General features: G+C 44.8%; 1 protein-coding gene and 1 pseudogene across 1 annotated transcript; both read left to right on the top strand.

Moving 5' to 3' along the window:
• Positions 1-7,095: 7,095 nt before the first annotated feature.
• Positions 7,096-11,994, top strand: LOC136487799 (uncharacterized; annotated as a pseudogene).
• Positions 11,995-16,758: 4,764 nt separating this feature from the next.
• On the top strand, positions 16,759-21,148 carry LOC136486262 (calcium-binding protein CBP-like). Its single transcript, XM_066483138.1, has 2 exons — positions 16,759-17,203; positions 18,819-21,148. Exons 1-2 carry the CDS (start codon positions 16,759-16,761, stop codon positions 18,827-18,829), a joined length of 456 nt encoding a protein of 151 aa, XP_066339235.1. The 3' UTR covers positions 18,830-21,148.
• The last annotated feature ends 742 nt before the right edge of the window (positions 21,149-21,890 follow it).

Raw genomic sequence — 21,890 nt, 5'->3', positions numbered from 1 at the left:
AATAGCTACAGTAGCAAGTATTGAAATTAACCCCTCCTTGATTTTCATTCACCCTCCGCCGTTGCGCATATCGGCAAACCGGCAACCGGCAAACCGTCTTTTCTACCTAGGCCTTGTATAATTTTTTTTTGAGGAAATGCTCTGTATAGATCACGTGACCTTGTTTTTAGAATTACACAGTACAACCCGGGTTCAAGTCAGCGCATTTTCCTGTCTACCCGGATTCAAGTCGGGTGATCGCATTTTCCTGGATTTATTCCATGATTTAACGGCGCTATGCTCTCAGTGGTAAGTGACGTCCTCGTCGACAGCGAGGCGCAAGTGGTGACTTCGTGAATCTTGAGATCTATCGGCTCAGTTCTTTGGAGCTGCTTAAAGGGGTAGGGTTTGCATACGTGTGTTCATAGTGGTGACTTCATGAATCTCGAGATCTACTAGCTCAGTTCTTCGGAAGGTGCTCATAGGGATAAGGTTTGTGTATGTATGTTTATAAGGGTGAGGATGCGTGCGTGTTGTGGGTATCTACGTTGTACTGTGTAATTTAAAAAAAGGTCATGTGATCTGTACAGAGCGTTTCCTCAAAAAATGTGTACAAGGCCTACGCAGAAAAGACGGTTTGGCGGTTGCCGGCGGAGGGTGAATGAAAATCAAGGAGGGGTTAATTTCAATACTAGCTACTGTAGCTATTAAAACTTGGATTAAAATATGCAAGAATCTAAACACCCAAAGCATAAATTCTCATAAGCCATCTGTTCTCTTTGGTAGGCATGCATCACTTTCCTTGCTCTGTCTTTTCTCTTCTTCTTAGGCCCAGTTTAGATCCGATTTTTTTTGCAAAATACAACTGTAGCGTTTTTCGTTGTTATTTGGCAATTAGTGTCCAATCATAGTCTAATTAGGCTTAAAAGATTCGTCTCGTGGATTTCGTCTAAACTGTGTAATTAGTTTTATTTTTTATTTATATTTAATGCTTCATGCATACGTCCAAAGATTCGATGTGACGGGAAATCTTGAAAAATTTGGTAAAATGAAGTGAACTAAACAGGGCCTTACACTCTGTCACAGCTACTGTTTTTCTCTTTTTCCTGCAGACTGCACAGCCTACTCTTTCCTTTGTAGGTATCAATGTGAAACCTTGAGTTGCAAAGCTAAAACGAATGGACGGAAAGCTCAAAAGAACATGAATTAATAGTAGTCGCGACTCGACTCTCGTATTCGAGCCTTGACACTTTGTTGCCGCTCCCTCTTTTTTTTTTCAAATCCGTTGCCGCTCCATTTTGCTACTGATGATTTTCCCGAAACATGATGAACTACTCTCATCTCCATGCACGAATGTTTAACTACCTTTGTGTGTACGTACGTCACTTTACCTTTGTTTTTTTCTCTGAGAAAAAACGTCATTTTACCCCTGTTTTTTTATCACACATTCACACATGGAGGCGGTTAAAGCGCGACCCGTCGCGGTACAGTCAAAACGCACGACCCCAGGTCCCTGCCCCCACGCGTGAGTGCATGCACGACAGTGCTCACTTGCACATGGTCCCCAGCCCCTCAGGCGCGCAGCGCGCACGCACTTGCACATGCGCGACATGCATTGCGTCCCGACCAGTTCTGACACGCAAAAAAAAAAGTCAAACCATTTCTTTAAATGGCTATAACTTTTTAATGTTGTATCGGTTTTTAATTTCGGGCTGTAACTAACGAGACGAATAAAACTAAACTCTATTTACCTATATTTCGAAGAATTTTATTTCAGTAACAATTTATGTGTTAAAATATGCCAGAAGATTTATGTAGGAGTTGCTGCCATGTAATACTAAACTTGCTACTCCAAAAATATAATAAAGTTTTTACATAGTATGCACATCTATTGTTATCATGGGAATATAATAAATTTGTTATATAATATTTATATAAAGGTACCAACCCCTAAAAAGAGAGCAGCGGCTCAATACAAGACAAACTGTAATCTGAAAGGGCAAATTATTAAAAATAAACATTGTATAAGCTGCCAATTAAAAGGTCAAGTTATTATACAATACATTAAAAAAGTCAGGAAACATGACTTGCTACCAACATAGGGCATTTATTAAAAAATGATGGTAGTGGCACAAAATAAGACAAACTACAACGTGAGGGCAAATTATTAGAACAAGCATTGCATAAGCTGGCAACTAGAGAGGCAAGTTATTATAAAACCCCCTATATGAGTCGGGATACATGAATAGCTAATAATTGGAGAAACATCTATTAAAAAGACAAGAGTAGCGACACAAAATAAGAAACGCTGCACCCTGAGGGGCAAATTATTAGAAAAAGCATTGCATGAGGCGTCAACTTAGAGGATAAGTTATTATACAACTAATATGTAAGATTTAGGAATGTATTCGAACCTAAAAGGGTAACTAAAAACTGAAACTAAAAAACATTAAAAAAAGCTTGACTAAAAACTGAAACTAAAAAAATTAACTTAAAACTGAAAAGAAAAAATGGAAAAAACATAACTTAAACAATTGAAACTAAAAGACACAATGAAAAAAGAAAATAATGAAAAAAAATCAACAAGACTGAAAACTAAAGTATACAAATTGAAAAAAATGAAACTAAAATTACCGAAAAATGAAACTAAAAATGACAAATAGAAAATAAAAACTAAAGAAAAAACAATGAAAACCAAAAGGAGTAAAAAAAAAGAAGAATACAAGAATGAAAAGAAAAATAAAAACTCACATAAAACAAAAACTAAATAAAATTAAGAGTAGCAGGTAGCAGGAGAGACAAGCAACCTGCAAGCAATTTGTTCGAAGTGCGCACAAACAGGTACTAGTACTCTCTCTGTCCATAAAAGAATGCAATTTTCGCTTTTCGAGAAGTCAATTGTGGCAGAACCGTCCGAAATAACATACTTACGAAGGTGCTTGCCTTCCACTAGATACTAAGCACCCCGAAGGTGAGCTACATCAGTAGTTCCGTCGAGCACACTCCATGGGAGAACCCGAAAATCCACATTTTTTTCATCAGAATCACAAATGAGAGAATAAAGCTTACAGCATTCTTAAGACATTTCTTACATCACTTTCCATGCAACATCAGAGTATAATATTTATTGTTTATAACAGCGAAATATAACCATGCTATCAGAGTTTCAGCGGAAATAAAACCATTTAACTATAAGTTAAATATTAACATGATGATCCGTTGTATACATCCTAACATATTATAAGTTTTCCATTGTAAAATATTTTGGGTGGATGTTTCAAATAAACTCTATGTCCATAACGTTAAGAAAATCCTTGCAGAGCCCACAGGAGGTTTCCACACACAAGTGTCAGCTCCACATATTCCTGCCACCTGCAACAGGGTAGAACAAACCCTAAGTACTCAATTGTACTCCGCAAGACTTACCCGTCAGGAGGAAAGAAAAGACTCCAAGGAATATGCAAGCCTATCTGGCTTGTGGATTTATTGCATCTGCAGGAGGCATTACTAAGCATGCGTCCTTATATTCAATTTTATTAGGAGTCATTATTAGTTCATTAACTATCCATTTTAGGTAAGCACCTGTGCTACCTTCAAGCAGATGGTAAGCAATTAGAATCATTTTATCCTTTTCAAGTTTTAGTTCTTACTACGGTACTAGACTATAGACAAGTCGTACCAGATTACCCGGTGATTCGTGAATCAATGTGCCCAGCTGAGTACCCCAAAACACACGCCCCGCATATGTCCTAGGCACAAGCAGGACCAACCCACCACTCTCCTGTCGAGGTGTTCAGGTCCCCGTCTGTAACACCCCGGTGTTATGCCAGTATTTAGGCACTGCAAATCATGCATATCATGCATCATCAAGCATCCTAATCATACATGCCTAATCATGTAAATAATAATTGAAACCCTGCTTCGAAACGTACGAAACAAGCTTGTGAAACGTAAATGTTGCATACACTTATTTAGGGTTGTTTTTGCCCTAATCATGCTTGCTAGGTTAGTAGAACTTGTTTGGTTATGATTGTAAATCATCTAGAATTATTTAGCGCAATTTTTGGAGCAAAGTTTGTATTGCAATTATTGCCAAATTCTGCTTTAAAAATAATTCTCCAAAATTAGGGTTTTGAGTTAAAATTGACTTTAATTTTTATAATTCAAAATCTAGATAGAATTGGACTTTGGTCATAAAAGAAAAGATGTAGAGGATTAAATTCTAAGCAACTTTCATTTTTAGTACATTTTCAAAAGATGTCATTTTCTTGCTCAAAATGATATTTGAAAGCTAGTATTTAAAAATTTCTTGAAAATATAATTTGAAAAAGGCTTTTCTCCTTTCGCGGGCCGCCGCCTCGTTTCTCGGCCCACGGCCGAAGCCAGCCCAGCGAACCCCCGCGCCCGCACCAGCCCACCTCGCCTCAGCCCAGCCTAGCCCCGCGCGCGTCTGGCCTGCCCAGCGCTGCGCCGCGCCCGTTCCCGCTCGCCATTCCGACCGCGGCAGAGCACGCCCGCCGCGTGGCGGTCATGCGCCGGCAACGCCCATCGCGCGTCGCAGCTGGCCTGCGTCTGCTCCCACGCGCCCGCCTTCATCTGCCGAAGTCGCTGCGCTCCTCTCCACTCACTCCCGCCCGCTCTCTCGCTCTCCCGTGCTCGCCCCTCCTCTCGCCGCGGCAGAGCACAGCGCCACCGCAGCCCCGCCGGCCGAATCCGCCGTCGGTGCTCCACCACAGCCAGCAATCAAGCGCCAGCAGCTCCGCCTCGCTCTCCGGCACCTAGTGCTCGCGGTTGTGACGTCTTTTGAGCCAAGGTAGCGCATTTTCCAAGCTTCACCGCCGTCAGCCATGGCGCCGTCGTGCTCGGCCGCCGTGGAACTCACCCTTCTTCCCCTCCTCCACCCTTCCTATTGGCCTGCTCGCATTCGTCAACTCCTTGCGAACCCCATGCACTCGCCCGCTTGCCCTGACCCGGCCGGCAATGGCCGCCGGCCCGCTGGCCGAGCCGCGCCGCCGCGACGTCTCGACACCGGCGTGAACCCCCTTCGCCTCGACCGAGCTGGGCCAAGTGGCCGTGGGCCGAAGCCCCTGCCAGGCCGCCGCACTCCCCTTCGCTCGGTCTGAGCAGGCCGAGTGTGGCCGTGGGCCAGCTGGTTCCCACGGGCCGGCCCAGTAGCAATAGGAGGTTTTTGTTTTTTTAGTTTTCTTTATTATTTGAAAAGAGAAATGATTTAGAAAATGTTTGGATACTCAAATTTGCTCTAAATCTGTTGAAATAAATTTTGCTAGGTTCCTTATCACCAGATCTACTTGGGAAAATTATTGCATGTCATTTTTTGAGATACTTTTCTGTAGAACTTTATTTAATCATGGATATTGCAGATAACTTGAAAAATGTGTAGAAAAACCTATAAGCTTCAGAAAAATATGATTTCTAAGTTTGTTAATCTTCTTATGTAATGTACTTCCTAGAAAAAATATGTGTTATGCATGTGCTGTAGAAAAATTTTGAGGTGTAGTTCAAGTACCTTTAATGGCTGATTTTTGTTATTTTTGCTAGAGAGCAAAATTTGTATAAAACATGCATGTGATAATTTTTGTACAGTGATTAATTGCTGTGTAGAACATAGGAAAAATACTAACTCTGTTGTTTGACACTTTTCACAGTACAAAGTATTTTCATGTTTATAATCATGCCATAGCTTGTTATTTTTGTGTAGGCTAATCCACTCATTCAAATACCATGAAAATCTGATGGTAGACTACCTAGGGTAGTACTGTGCTATGGTAATTTTCTAAGATTTTTCTAAGCAATAAAAATAGATGTTACTATTCAAACCTATTATTAATTAGGGTTTAATCAAGTGTTGCTTTATGTGTGATTAAGAAATTAGTAAAGCTTTGGTGTATCTTTGAAGCATTTAATAAGATGTGTTGACTTAGCAAATTAATAGTAGAAGAGAATGTAGTAGATGACATGTGCTTGTAGTATATGTTCTTGGATGATGTTGACTACCTTGCATTCAAGCATACCCATTGTATTCATCTCATCCGATGCATCGATGGCATAAGCACTTACGCACATTGCATCATACAAGATCGCAAACCGATAACTCAGTCGTCATACCCGAGGAGCCCGAGGAGCAGCTCGAGGTGTAGCCGCAGGAAGTGCCCGAAGCCGACGAGGAGGACGTTGAGGAACTTCCGGAGTGCCCCGATCACCGCCCGAGCTCCTTCGAGAGAGGCAAGCCCCGGAGCATTTTCTCCCGGTTTGAAATTATTAATTAAATGCTTTACTTTAATTGATGCATTACGTTCAGGAGTTGTTTGCAACCGTTGCTGCATTATACCTTGTCTACCTTTGTTATACTATATCCTTGTTACCCTGGTATCCACAGTCGAGTCAATGCTTAGCTGGCTTAGACCGGTAGAAATCGGGTGATTTCCTGTCACCTGTGAGCTATAGGTGGTTACCTGGATCTACTTGGATAACTATGTAGTCATGGTATAACTAAGTGTTAAATGAAGTTGAGACCGGACGAAGACTTACAGAGTTTTAAACTGTAGTGCTTTCCGTCTGTGTTGATTAAGAACCGACCGTTGTTGGGCCTCGAGTCATGTTGAACGCATGTCTTACATTTAGCTGGCCGGATAAAGTACCTTCCGACCGCGAAGATGGTAGATTATTCAGGCCGAGTAGATTGCTCGCAGCGCACTGTGCCGGAGCAGGTGTGGTAGGACACGGGGGCGAGATGATAAGACCAAAGTGCAGTCGGTCGGCCCCCGGGTACATGTGGTTCCTGGCAAACTCGAGATTCCTGGATAGTTGACTCGGTGATCAATATCTCACTTTAGCGGGTGAGTGAGGTTTGTGTAAGGAATAAATCATCAGCTGGTTAGGAATCAATTCGAATCGCCATCGCTCCTGGATAGTGAGCACTTGACTTGAGTGACTTCATCGTAGTAAGGTTGATGGAACACTTGGACAGTTATAATGAATATGACATTATGGAAGTTGTTTAATGATCATTGGTTATCATTATCTGCTTAATCACATGTTTGCTCTAGTATAGGTGCAAATCTAGTCGACAGATTATAAATAATTAACTTGACAATAATGCTTTTGAAAGGTTCTTGAAATGCTAAAAATGCCTCTTTTTGCAAATAAGTCAGCTACACTACTATAAAGCCCTTCATAATCTTTGGTGTCACTTTATTTTTGGTTATGTCGGGTAAGTCTAGCTGAGTACCTTCTCGTACTCAGGGTTTTATTCCCACTTGTTGCAGATGGACAGATGTATTACAGCTACTGTAACAACTGCCTTTATCCTGCGATGGGTGATGCTTAGGACCATGGGTATGGGCATTCCGTACGTCTCGTCTAATGCTTTTGTTGGAGATGATCATCAGCTGGCACTGTATTTGAACTCCGTGTGAGTGTGTGAGGTTTTAAACAAATGGCTTCCGCTACTTTTATTCGAACTCATTTTGTAATAACTATGTTTAAACTCTGATGTATCTGTGATGTGAACTTTTATGTAATATGTGATGGTGACCGCTAAACTTATTACGATCGTGGCTGGGATATGAGTTGGTTTGAAATCCTTCGTGATTTCACGGACTACCGGGTTATACGGGCTTAAGTTTGCTAAATCGTCTGCTCTGGCGGATGATTTTCTTACTTAATTTCGTATAATTGGTCGGTTCTGTTACAGCTATGGCGGGGATGGCGGCGCGGCTTGGCAAGGATCGGCCGGAGGGGCGCGGGAGGGGCGGCGTGAGCAGGGGAAGGCGGTGGTGGTGGCGTCTCAGTTGAGCGCAGTTGATGGTAGCTCAGCCACGCGTGGTCGCGGTAAGGCAGCGGCGGAGGCGGACCAGTACGGCTACAGCGGCGCTGCCGGCGATGGTGCAAGCCGGAAAGGAGCGCCGGAGCACCACCAGACCCACGTGGCTCTGAGGTTGTGCTCGGCTTCGATCGAAGACGGCTCGAGGCCATTCGGCCTTGCGCTAGGGCAACCGTAGCGGCGACAGCCCGGTGGCCACGAGGAAACAGCGGTTCCAGGCGGCGCGGACTCCGGCGTGCACGCGAGGGGTATGGAGAGGAGCGAGCACGGGGAGGCAAGGACGACTGGGAGCGCAACGACGATAAGAGCCCTAGCTGATGGCGGCCATGGCGGTTGTCAGAGTGAGGGAGAGACCGAGAGAGAAAGAGCGAGTGAGAGATGGGGACAGTGCGTGGCAACAGCAGCTCGACGCCCTCCTTAATGCACCGTAGGATAGGACGGGAGGGGTGCAACAGCGCAGAACAGATGAGGGCGGGGCCGACGAGGTAGGCGAGACGAGCGATTGTGAGTGAGCGCTGCAGTGACCGAACGACAACGGACAAGAACACCTCCCTGCATGCGCGTGTGGATGGCATTTCGGTAGACAGCAGCTCACGCCCGGCGGAGAGCGGCTACGGCCATGCCAGACTCGGTGGCAGCGGTGGTCGAGAGGAGTGCCGAGGTCATCGGCCAGCAACAGGCGTCGCAGCCAGGGCTAGCCAAGGCACGGCCACACCGCGACCAGACCGAAGGTAGCCCCCGCCAGCCTATGGCCATGCGCACACGCCAATGCAGTGACCACGCACTCCCGGCCGAACGGTCCGACAGAGAGCTACGCACGAGTTTTAAAGCGCACGAAAAACTGTCAACGATCAGGTTAGAGGCTCAATCAACTCCCCTATCCCTAAGCCTGTAGTACCAATATTCCAAGAAAACAATCGGCACGTGGAGAGGACAAGCAGAAGGGGGATAGAAGCATGCCAATCTAGGTTCGTCGTGCCGAACGTTGGTTCGTAAACGAGCACCAGATTGTAATTCGCAGCGCGTTCTTAGCGAAGTTAGAACAACTTAACGCGATTGGCCCCGTTTGCTTCGCTGAAAAAAAAAGCCGAAACACTGTTTCCGGCTGATTTGTTGTGAGAGAAAAATACTGTTCCGGCTGAAAAAATAAGCTGAAAAGTACGGATTATAAGAGAAGCGAACAAGACCATTATAACCTACACTATGCTCAAGTACTCACCTTGGGGCAACCAAAAGTGCTCCAACATATAAAAATTGCTTAATCATTTTTGTTGGAATTTCATAAGCACGTTTACATATTAATTGAACTAACTCGCAATATCCCGTTCGCTTCTCTTCTCATAACAATGAGACCTACAATTTAATTATCCTTTTTCTTGAGAGTTTTAAAATTTTTAACACCCGAAAACTTATTTTGTTAATTTCTTTTAGGCCTTAATCTAAGTACTAAATAAGATCGTAACACCAGGGTGTTACATCAATCAGTTTGAAATTTAACCAAAGTTATATAAAAATACTAACATTTCTGATACAAAATTAGTATCATTAGATTAGTCATAGAATATATTTTCATAACAAATTTATTTAGAGAAATAAATATTAATATTATTTGCTATAAACTTAGTCAAACTTGAGCTATTTTAACCGGCGCAGATCTATAATTACATTCTTTTCTGGACGGATGGCTAAAAGTAGCACAAGCTTTGGACCCGCGCCAATTCAAACGAGGCAGGCCAAGTGCAGCAGGCTCGAGAGGGCCCAATGGCACGCAGGCCACGCCGCGTGCGGTCGTTCCCTCCACCAGGGTCCAGGAGCACGACCCCGCGCACCTTAGACTTTGCGTTCACGGATACGGGAGATGCCTGTTGTGAAACGTGAAGTATGGATGTGGGTGAATCATATATGACAGAGCGCTAATATGACAGAACGCTAATATGACAAAGCGCTAAAAAGACGAGGCTCATGGGAGTGCGGAAGAGCGCTGTCTGTCGGTCACTTCTATAAATAGAGACGATTTCGTCTCTCATGTATACACAGGCAACTGAGAAATAAAATAACAAGAGCTCCCGTTCCTCCCTATCTCTCTGTGTTCTATATTCGTGTCTTTGTGCTTCTGTGTGTGCACCGACAGAACCGATTTCTCAACACGTTATCAGCACCAGTTCTACCGGGCTAACGGTAAGAAGGTGAGAAATCGATTATCTTACATACAGATGCCATGAACAAGCTCTTCACCTGTGGATGTGCATACACGCACCACGGTAGTCGAGCGTAGCTTCAAGCCATACCTCGATGGTTGCCTGAAGCAACCGGATATTTGAGCTGAGCATACAAGCAAGGCCACCGCAAGCGACTGCGTGGGAGCCGCGAGCCCCACCAGGAACGCGGACGCACTGCCGCCACTGGCTGCCATGGACGCGGACGAGCAGGCCTTACAGGCCGCCGCCGCAGCCACCCCCCCGGCCGTCAACGGGCGCGCAGAGCTGAGCCGTCTGACCGCCGCTGGCGCACATGGGCAGGCCCTGCAGACTGCCGCCGCCGCTGGCCTCTGGCCATCAAGCGCTGGCGCGAGCCCCTCCGGGCGTGGCCTCCTTGTTCCCGTTCTTCTCTCAGAGAAGCAAACTTCTTATTTCTTCTTCCTAAGAGAGAGATGGAAGGGATAAGAAAGGCCGTCAACAATTCTGTACTGTAAAGTGGCCAGGAGCCACGCATACATGCTGCACGGCATCCTCTCCCATGCGGCATGTAAACAAACAAAAGGAAAGTGGCCTGAAGCCGTTTGGCTTACGCGTTCGCGACCAGAAGTCGCACGCATAAATAGCACGGCCTGAAGCCCGTGAAAATAATAGTGGCCTGAAGTCCACTATATTACTTTATGTTATTTATACTATTGCGTATTACTTTGTTATTGCAATTTACTTTCTTGCATCTATTTAAATCCTGCAGATTTATTTTTATGCAAGTTTATGTTTTTTGGTATAAATCGTATATAATCCTGAAGATTATATGCAAATATATTTGGGGAAAATGTATAGTCCTGAAGATTATACATGACTATGTGATCCTGAAGATCACATATAGTTGTAATGCTGAAGATTACAAATAACCGACGTTCGCTAATTCTGCATATTAATGGTGCAGGCATGTCGGATATTGCGAAGAGGGATTTCACCATGTTTGCCCTAGATGGCAGCAACTACCTAACCTGGGCTACTGACGTCGATATCAGACTCGACGGCATGAGACTCGATCATACCATTGTCCAGCCTGAAGCGGGCAAGGATGAGCGCACAAAACATGATAAAGCGAATGCGTTGCACTTTTTGCGACACCATTTACTCTCAGACCTGAAGTCTGAGTACATGACTATGAAGGATCCACTGGTTTTATGGCAACCCCTGAAGGACCGCTTCAACCAGCAACAGTCGATTGTGCTCCCCAGAGCGCAACAGGAGTGGATCACTCTACGTTTCCAAGACTTTAAGTCTGTGGTAGCATATAACTCCGCTTTACACAGGATTGTGTCCAAACTGTGTCTATGTGGCCTAAGGATCACTGGCACTGATATGATCAAGAAAACTCTTTCTATCTTCCATCCCGGCAACATAACACTGCAACAGCAGTACAGGAACTCAAAGTACTCTAAGTACTCTGAGCTAATTGAAGTACTGTTGGTTGCTGAATAGCAGAATCAAGTTCTCATGAACAATCATTCTGCCCGGCCTACTAGTTCTTTTGCTGTGCCCGAAGCACATGCCAACGTTGCTGAGAGTTCTCGCAACCGCAAGAAAGGTTGTGGAAGGGGAAGTTGGAAGGGGAAAAGAGGCGCCTTGTTCAAAGGCAAAGGCAAGGAAAAACCCAGAGATAAAAGCGAAACCAAGAAGGAAAATGGTGAACATAGTGGGGAAGAGCAAGGTGATTGCTACAGATGCGGAGCAAAGGGGCATTTGTCCCGCAAATGCCGCACCCGCAAACACCTGGTTGACCTCTACCAACAGAGTAAAAATAAGGGTAAAGGTCAACATGAGTCCCACTTCACCACTGAGCCCGAAGCTCAGAAATGTGACGACATGCTCGTCGAAACAAAAGGAAATGGTGAAGACGTCCAAATGGACAGAAGTGAGAACGACCTTCTTGAGGATGACATTGATATATTCAGGGACCTGCAATAATCCCTGAAATGTAATGTCCGCATGTAGAGTTTGGCCATGCATGCTCCTGAAGAGCATTTGTAACATGTTAAATGGACCCAAACTCCTTGCAATATTTATGAATGTTGGTCTTTCTTTTGTAATATATGTTTTATGTTAAATCCCCAAATTCTTATGATTTTTGGCAGGCCTCGTGGGAGCCCAATGGCTGAAGCGGAGATCTGTCTTATAGACAGTGGCACCACCAATACAATATTGAGGGAAACCAGATATTTCCACACTTTGACTAAGAAAAGTGGAAATATTATTACCATTGCCGGAAGCAATGCTCATATTGTGGGCACCGAAAGTGCCACACTGGTTCTCCCTATGGGTAATCAAATCTTTGTGAAAGATGCACTATTGTACCCCGACTCGAAGCGCACGCTTCTAAGCTTCAAAGATATCCGTGCGGATGATTTCCACGTTGAAACCCAGATTGAGCAAGATACTGAATATCTGTTCATCACTAAATTCAACGGGTACCAGAAACGTGTGGTGGAAAAACTCCCTTCATCGTCATCAGGTTTGTACTACACATACATAAAACCCACTAAAAGATATATTGCAATGAAGGCCATATTCAAAGACACAGAGTCTTTTAGAATATGGCTGGACCGTTTGGGTCATCCTGGGTTGGGTATGATGAGAAGAATCATCAACAATTCTGCTGGCCATAGTGTTGAAACTAAAAACTTCCCAAATCCTGAAGATTTTGTTTGCACTGCATGTGTAAAAGGGAAGTTAATCACTAGACCATCCCTCCTGAAGATTAGGGATGAGTCACCTGTGTTCCTGCAAAGGATACATGGTGATATTTGTGGACCTATTCAGCCCCTGTCGGGCCCATTTAGGTACTTTATGGTACTGATTGATGCGTCTACCAGATGGAGCTGGACCTGTTGTCCACTAGAAACCATGCTTTCTCCAAGCTAATCGCCCAAATAATTAGGCTAAAAGCAAGTTTCCGTGATAACCGCATTCAGTCCATTCGGATGGATAATGCTGATGAGTTCAGGTCGAAAGCTTTTGATGATTACTACTTAGCCATGGGCATTAAGGTAGAGCATTTAGTATCACATGTCCACACACAAAATGGTCTAGTTGAATCCTTGATCAAAAGGATCAAGTGGATTGCCAGGCCATTGCTGCAAAATTGTAAGCTACCAACCAGTTGTTGGGGGCATGCAGTGCTACATGCTGCAGCACTAATCCAACTCAGGCCAACTGCATATCATGACACATCCCACCTACAACTGGTGCGTGGGAAAGAACCAAGTATTTCCCATCTGCGTATATTTAGCTGCGCGGTGTACGTGCCAATACCACCACCCCAGCATACATCAATGGGACCCCACCGGAAGTTGGGGATATATATTGGTTATGTGACTCCATCCATAATCAAATATTTGGAGCCTATGACTGGGGATCTTTATACGGCTTGGTACGCTGATTGTGTCTTCGATGAAGACCATTTCCTAGCATTAGGGGGAGATAGGCATGTAGAAGAATGCCGAAAAATTGAATGTAAAGCAACCGAGATGCGATCCTTAGACCCACGCACCAGTAAGTCTGAACTGGAAGTTTAGAGGATCATACATTTGCAAAATCTTGCAAATAGACTGCTAGATGTCTTCACTGATCACAAAAGAGTAACAAGGTGGCATATACCTACAGTAAATGCATTGGAGAGAGTACATGTACCCCAGAAGGTTACCACTCTACTGTCTCTCCTAATCCTAGGAAGAGGGGGAGACCTCCGGGTGCTCAGGACAAGGTTTCGCGGAGACGTCCGCAGAAACGAGGACCTGAGCCACTTGCGTTACTCAAGGAATCAGTTGAAGAAGCTCAACCTAAGGTTGAGAACGCCCCTGAAGAGGCAACTCAACCTGAAGTTGAGATGGTCCCTGAAGGACCCCATCCTGAAGATGGAAATCCCAATGCACCGTGCGCACACTATCGCATTCGAAGATTGGAACGCCCCAGCTCAATCGTTATGGGAAATCACGATGAGCAGGATGACGATCATGAGGAGATCACCACTAATTATGTGGAGTCGGAAGAGTCATATCATAGAAAGACCACTGTAGTCGACATATATTTTGCCTTAAAAATTGCTGACTCAATGGATCTAGATTCAGAACCATAGTACATGATAAAGTGACAGAAGCGCTCAGATTGGGATAAATGGAAAGCAGCAATTGAGGCAGAGTTACGCTCGCTTTACCAAAGAGAGGTCTTTGGGCCTGCAGTCCCAACACCTCCAAAGGTCATCCCTGTAGGATGCAAATGAGTCTTCCTTCGGAAGAGGAATGAACATGGCGAGGTGGTAAGATACAAAGCGAGGCTAGTGGCACAAGGGTTCACATAGAGACCCAGTATCAATTATGATGAAACTTACTCTCCTGTTATGAGAGGCATAACGTTCCGATATCTTATATCTATGGCAGCTAACTTGAATTTAAAAATGCAGTTGATGGATGTACTGACCGCATACTTGTATGGGTCGCTTGATTCGGAAATCTATATAAGAGTCCCTAAAGGACTCAAGATCCCTGGACCGAATCAAAACCGCAACATGTTCAACGTCCGCCTGCAGCGATCGTTGTACGGGTTGAAACAATCCGGAAGGATGTGGTTCAATCAGTTGAGTAACTTTCTCCTGAAGAGAGGTTACACAAACAATGATGATTGTCCCTGCGTCTTCATAAAGAAGTCCAATGATGGATTTTGTATCATCTCAGTCTATGTCGATGATTTGAACATCATCGGGACCGCAAGGGACATTGAGGAAGCAACAATTTACCTCAAGGCGGAGTTTGAGATGAAAGACTTGGGTAAAACCAAGTTCTGCTTGGGCCTGCAGCTCGAGCACCTCCCTGAAGGAGTGTTTGTGCACCACTCTACTTACATAAAGAGAGTACTTGAGAAATTTAATATGGGCAAATGTCACCCTCTAAGAACCCCCATGGTGGTCCGATCCTTGGAAGTGGATAAGGACCCATTTAGACCAAAGGTTGACGATGAGAAAGTATTGGGACCTAAAGTTCCATACTTAAGCGCCATTGGAGCATTAATGTACTTAGCAAACTGCACAAGGCCTGATATTGCGTTCGCAGTAAATTTGTTGGCAAGGTACAGTGCTACCCCGACCAGAAGACATTGGGTTGGCGTCAAAACTATCCTCAAGTACTTACAAGGTACCCAAGACCTTGGTCTATGGTTCTCGAAGAACCAAATCCCAACCATGGTGGGGTATGTAGAAGCTGGCTATATGTCTGACCCACATAATGCCAGATCCTAGACTGGTTTTGTGTTTCTTTGTGGTAGTACAGCCATTTCATGGCGGTGTGTGAAACAAACCTTGGTTGCCACGTCCACCAACCATTCAGAGATAATTGCACTTTATGAGGCCACACAACAATGTGTTTGGCTCAGACGAATGATTGGTCACATCCAGAAGTCATGTGGCCTGGGTCCTGACAGTTCCTTCACCGTTATCTATGAAGATAACGCTGCTTGTGTTGCACAAATGGATATGGGCTATGTGAAGAGCAATCTCACAAAACATGTTGCTCTAAAGTTCTTTTATCCTCATGAGCTTCAAAAGAGCAGGGTAATAAGTATCCTGCAAACTAAGTCCTATGAAAATCTTACAGATTTATTCACAAAATCCCTGCCAGCTTCTAGCTTCTACAGATGTGTCAATGGAATTGGCATGAAACGATTTGAAGAGTTGCAGGATTTAGGGGGAGAAAGCACCCTGAACCATAGTTCATAAAATATGATCCTGAAGATCAAAAACGGGTCCCGAAGACCAGTAGGTGGTAAAGATCTAAAAATTGCTTGTTGGTCCTGGAGACCTGATCTTGAAGATTAAACTGTTGTACTATTTTTCCATTGGTGAATTTTTTTCCACTGGATTTTCTCACGCAAGGTTTTTAATGAGGCAACATGTGCAACAAAGCTGGCGCAAGTGATGTACTCTTTTCTCCTACTCTTTTTTCCCACTGGATTTTTGGGAGAAGTTTTTAACGAGGCATACACAAGCGCGATTAGCCCAAGGGGGAGTGTTGTGAAACGTGAAGTATAGATGTGGGTGAATCATATATGACAGAGCTCTAATATGACAGAGCGCTAAAAAGACAAGGCGCATGGGAGTGCGGGAGAATCCGACGGAAGCGCTGTCTGTCGGTCACTTCTATAAATAGAGACGAGTTCGTCTCTCATGTATGCACAGGCAACTGAGAAATCAAATAACAAGAGCTCCCGTTCCTCCCTCTCTCTGTGTGTGTGCACCGACAGAACCGATTTGTCAACAATGCCAGGGGGCCAGCGCGTACGAGCACGGAAAGAAGGGGCCAGCGCCGCGCGAGCACGACCAGAGTTTCACGCGTTGGGCCGCTCAGTCACCAAGTTGGGCCGGCCCATCTTCAAGCAAGATTGGGGCGGGGGACCATGTGGCCTGACCTTGGCCCACCTAAGCATACACGGCATCGTTGCGCTTCCGCCGTCGTCGTTGCGCCGAACGAAGACAACGAAGCACTGGCGCACGCGGCACGCGCATCGTCATCGTCCATCGCGACGCGCCTCGGGGCCCGCCGGAGACGGAGACGGAGCGGAAGCGCTCAGTTTGACAGGAGCCGCTCAACCCAACTACCCAAGGAAAGCTGCCCGTACGTTGCTTTGCTCCCTTCCGCATCTCCATCAGCGGCACGGCATTTAAATTCCATTCCATTCTACTGCATGCACCACCACCACCGCGATCTCGCCGTCTCCCTTCCTCCCCCACGCCCCGAGCCCCCAAGGCCCAAGACCATGGCCGGCTACCCGCCGCCTCCCGGCTTCGGCTACCCCCACGGTCCGCCTCCGCCTCCCGGCTACCGCGCCCCGCCGCCGTACGGCTCCCCGCCACCCCCCTCTGCCCCGCCCCCGCCTCCCCCGCCCTTCGGCGGCGCGCCGCCGCCGCCGCCGCCATTCGGCCCGTTCGCGTCGCTGGTGCCCTCGGCGTTCCCGCCTGGCACCGACCCCAACGTGGTGGCCTGCTTCAAGGCCGCCGACCGCGACGGCAGCGGCGTGATCGACGACAAGGAGCTGCAGTCCGCGCTGTCCGGGTACAACCAGAGCTTCAGCCTCCGCACCGTCCACCTCCTCATGTACATCTTCACCAACACCAACGTCCGCAAGATCGGTGAGTCAGTCAGACGAACGACCTCGCCCTCTCTCAGCCTCTTCTTCTTCAGCCTGCTCCTGCCGTTCTTCCTTCCAGTGCGCGGCACGGATCGATCGAGGCTGGGAGCGGCTGGCTGGGCAGTGCTCTCACGTAAACACTGTTCACGCGAACCAGTCATCATCGCATAAACGAACCAGCAACGATACGGCAGCCAACCAAACAGTACTGCGTTAGCTGGTGCCCTGCTCGTCGTGCTCGTCAGCGGTGCGGGTCTGCGTCGTCGTGCACGCAGCTCGGCACCTGTAAGGCTGTAAGCCTCCGGGTTTGCCTTGCTTGCACCCGCGCAAGATGTTTTGACTTTGGGAAATGGGAGGGAGAAGGGTAGTACGCGGTAACCGAGTAATAGCCACCTTAGTTTATTATTGTGTTGTTATTGCCAAAGTTTTTTTTTTTGAGGGGAATTTAAACTTCCATTAACCAACCATGTCAAGTTGGCAAAACCAAAATAGGGTTTAGTAAATCTAGAGGCTGTTTGGATGAGAGTCTTGTCTCTTGGCCGTCTTGGGGCACGCAGCTCAAGCCAGGCAGCACATCTAGCCTCAGTTTACCAAGATCAAACGCATGGGAGTGTTGCCTGTTCTAGGTAGCTCTGTCCAGCTCTCAACCAAACAAGTTTTTAATAACTAAGATTCATCTGATCATGTAAAAGCAAATTGACAGTAGTAGTAAGATGTGACATCGCCCTCGCTAGCGCCTAGTGCACGGGTAGGGGCAGCTCGTCCCCGTTCACGATGGTGGCGTTGGTGCCACGCTCGCTTCTGTCATCGAGAACTAAACCCAGAAACCAATATGAATGGCAAAAGACCGTCACACCCCTATGTAACAATGATTTGTCATCTGCACATTTCAATGGACATGTCATTAATGCTATGTTTGTGGTGTGAAGAAGCACGCGTGCCACACACAACATTGATTTCTTTTACATCAAGCAAATCACAGCCTGTTCATTTTGGTTGAAACGATAGTGGATTATTACTGCTAGCTGGTTTGATGTGAGAGAAAAATACTGTTCTAGTTTATAATCAACGATCGTTTACAACCGAGCGAACAGGCTGTCAGTGTGTGCTATGTGAGGCCGCCATCGGGAGGTGAAGGGATAAGGCTGCCTGCTTGACGGTGCGGTACAGCTACGGGTGAGGCCCATGTGGATAGGCAACGGCAATTAATTAAGGACATCTAACTGTTCCCCCAACGATAGATATTTAGGGACGAATGAAGTATGTGTGTGCATCTAGACAGGACGAACATCAATATCCAACAGTCCACGTGACACGGACATTTACTCTAAGAGCAAATTTTACTTTCTCGACTTACACCTACTTCGAGATTGCGGACTGTAACCATAATATAAGTAATTTACATGTCTATCTATAAGTAGACCATCGCCCTCCACATTACTGTCCACCTCCTCAGTATAAAACTTATTTGAAAAGTGTCCACAAACATTTTGTAGTATAATTTGTATTTTGAATTGTTTTTTTATCAAAGATATTAGTCCAATTATTATAAAAAAAATTTAAAACAAAATATAACTAAGGTGAATTCTTTTCGTAACTTATTTCTCTTTTTGCAGATGTTGAATAGCGAGAAGCTTATATACTTCTGTATACAAGCTGTTTATAAGAGCTATAAAACAGAAAATTTCTCGAGCAAGTTGAACAATAAAAAATTTATATGTACTTATCTATAATAGTTTTTGGAAATAGAAGTTTATCGATCTCGATAAATAGAAAAAAAGTTTACATATGCCTAGATCACTACAACAAAAGAGTTATGGCCCGATAAGGTTAGTCACACGTTCCAGTCCTGGGGAGGACGAGAACTGAGTGCTAGCTCAATTGGTGTGCGCCGCGGTTGTGCAGGCCACCCGCCCAGGTTCGATGCCCATCGGCACCGGGTGTCTCACCGGGAACGGTGTTTCCCTTAATAATTCGAGTTGTCTCGCACAGATGTGCCACCACTGTTATATCTTTCAGCCGTGTTTTCTTAGACTTAGGTATAAATTGTAGGTCTAGTTACTGTTATATCTTTCAGCCGTGTTTTCTTAGACTTAGGTATAAATTGTAGGTCTAGTTTATGTGTGCATATAGTATGAGTTAGTGTGTGAGTTCAGAAACTACAGCTCGTAATGAGGCAATAAAAAAATCCTGGGGAGGACGGCGCGGCGCGGCGCACGCTATCCACTGAGTTTGTGGGCTGCTGGACCATCGAGCTAATTGGGCTGTGACTCCCTGTGATGGCCTGATGGGCCTTTATCTTGGGAGTATTTTCTTTCACACGCATGCACGGGCCGGCGCCTCCCACAGTTTTTGCCCTAGGCCACGTTTAGTTCGGCGAATTTGGCGCCGACGGATTTATTGTGCAACACTGTAGTGTACTGTAGCATTTTGTTTGTATTTGGTAATAATTGTCCAATCGTTGACTAATTAGGTTTAAAACGTTCATCTCTCAAAGTACACCCTAACTGTGCAATTAGTTTTTGATTTCGTCTACATTTAATACTCCATACATGTACCATAAGTTTGATGTGACGGAGAATCTTCTTTTTACATAGTGTGAAAGTTATGAGTTGGGAGCAACTAAACAGGGCCCTAGGTTCGCAACGTCGCAAATCGGCAAATAAATGTGCCGTACGGGAGAGCCGAAGGAACATGGACCAGTTCAAAAACTATCCAAGCATCCTGGAGGACGTCCGTTGACTGAGTGCGGTTAGCACCCTTTGCAACATCAAACCAAAGCATTAAACGGTTGTCACTGGACCTTGCCCTGAGAAGAAGTCCAAAGTGGTCAGATTGAATTACAAAAATTCATATAAGAATGTAAGATTCTGGCCACCTTCATCCTTGGGCAAGCTCACACATATGCCATACTGCAAAACTACTTAATGTTGTTTACCATTATTTTTTCGTTTCACTTTAGTTAAGTTTGGAAATCAAAATTTACATCCATTTTAAATTTCCTTTATGCAACTATGCAAGCATGAGCAGGATTTTCTTTTCAACTAGCCTTTCTTACTCCATTTGTCCCTCAATGTATTTCTAGATGCCGGTTCACAATATGAATTCTCACTTTAGTTAAGTTTACAAACAGCGGTGGATCCAGGAAAATTTTAGGGGGAGGGCTGAACAAAAGTGCGACAGCAACATACCTTCGACTGCTGCTCGATCTTAAGTCTCAGCACCACCTACACGATAGAACTTTGCCTAAAAATTCATGGGGGCTCCACTGCTTCGGTATCGGTAGGGGCCCCACCTACACGATAGAACTTTGCCTAAAAATTCATGGGGGCTCCACTGCTTCGGTATCGGTAGGGGGGGCTCGAGCCCCCCCCCCGTTTGAATCCGCCACTGTTTACAAATCAAATAGTTACCATCTTTTTTTATACTTTGTTCATGCAATTATGCAAGTGTGAGTAGGATTTTCTTTTCCATAGCCTTTTTTTACTCCATCTGTTCTCAATGCACTTCGGCGTGCCATTTGACAATATGAATTTCATTTTAGTTAAGTTTGGGAATAAACTATTTAGCATCTTTTTTATGCTTCACGCATGCAACTATGCAAGCAAGAGTAGGATTTTCTTTTTCTTAACCATTTTTACTCCATATGTCCCTAAATGTACTTCTGGAATTTTTCAAACAACCTTGCATGTTAACATGGTCTATATCTGAAAAGTTTTTTTTATCTAAGATTGTGTAGAGTTGAAAATGTTCATTTTGAATTCTTAGATTTTAAAATTGAAAATTATGAATTTTCAATGACCTTAAATGTTGACGTCTATACCAAAGTTGTAGATTTTTACACAATCTACAACATTGTAGTTGACATTTTTTTATTTGATATAGTTGAGGAGCCCAAATATTACTTAGTCAAATCTATTTGAAAAAATATTTTTCATTTTATATTTTCTATAGGTGGGCCCACTCACGTCAAGGCTATAAAGGGAATCTTCTCATGTTTCAATTGCTGCTATAGCAGTGCTGTAGGGGAGCCGATGGGAGCCTCAAAACTGCAGCTCATGGCTGTTCCATTTCGCAGTTCTTTTTTTTTTTTTGCTGTGTTTTCATTTTTTTGTTTGGAAATCATTTATAGATGCGGGACAGCCTGTCCTCTTAGTAAATGGCCAATTATAAAGATAGATATTGTTCCCGTGCTACCTCTATGTAAATAGCCGGCTTACACTGAAAACAATTTACACAAATCTTTTGGCCGAGGCTGTCTCTAAAACCTCCCAACTTTTTATCACCGCTATAAATCACTTTTATAGTAGTCTGACAGAGTGATAGTATGGTCTAAGTAGTCCGAGCACCTCGTGCTATGGAGTCTTCCAACTTCACCAAGGTGCACCACCAAAATCATGCACTAGTTTTGACGAAAATAGACATGCACTGCACCCACCGGATTCAATGCGCCAAAGCTGTAGATGCAATAAAAAGCTTATAACTCATTTGTTTATACTAGGACATGTCCGTGCAAGCATTACTACAGGTGAAAAGACTATACTGAGTTTGTCCGTGGCAAAGAGGCCTATCTTATAAAAGTGAAAAATACGTACTCTGTTCCGTTGTACTTGATAGGATTTTCCTATAGAAAATTACTGGGCTATTTCCATAAGTGCATGCATTTAGGGCCGAAAAAAGTCTACTTC

This window comes from Miscanthus floridulus, chromosome 10 (assembly GCF_019320115.1).
Source record: "Miscanthus floridulus cultivar M001 chromosome 10, ASM1932011v1, whole genome shotgun sequence".
Taxonomy (NCBI): domain Eukaryota; kingdom Viridiplantae; phylum Streptophyta; class Magnoliopsida; order Poales; family Poaceae; genus Miscanthus; species Miscanthus floridulus.
This window is presented reverse-complemented; position numbering and strand designations above follow the sequence as displayed.

What these genes read in the sequence shown, in the direction of transcription:
- LOC136486262 (XM_066483138.1), top strand. Translation starts at nt 16,759, where the DNA reads ATGCACCACCACCACCGCGATCTCGCCGTCTCCCTTCCTCCCCCACGC.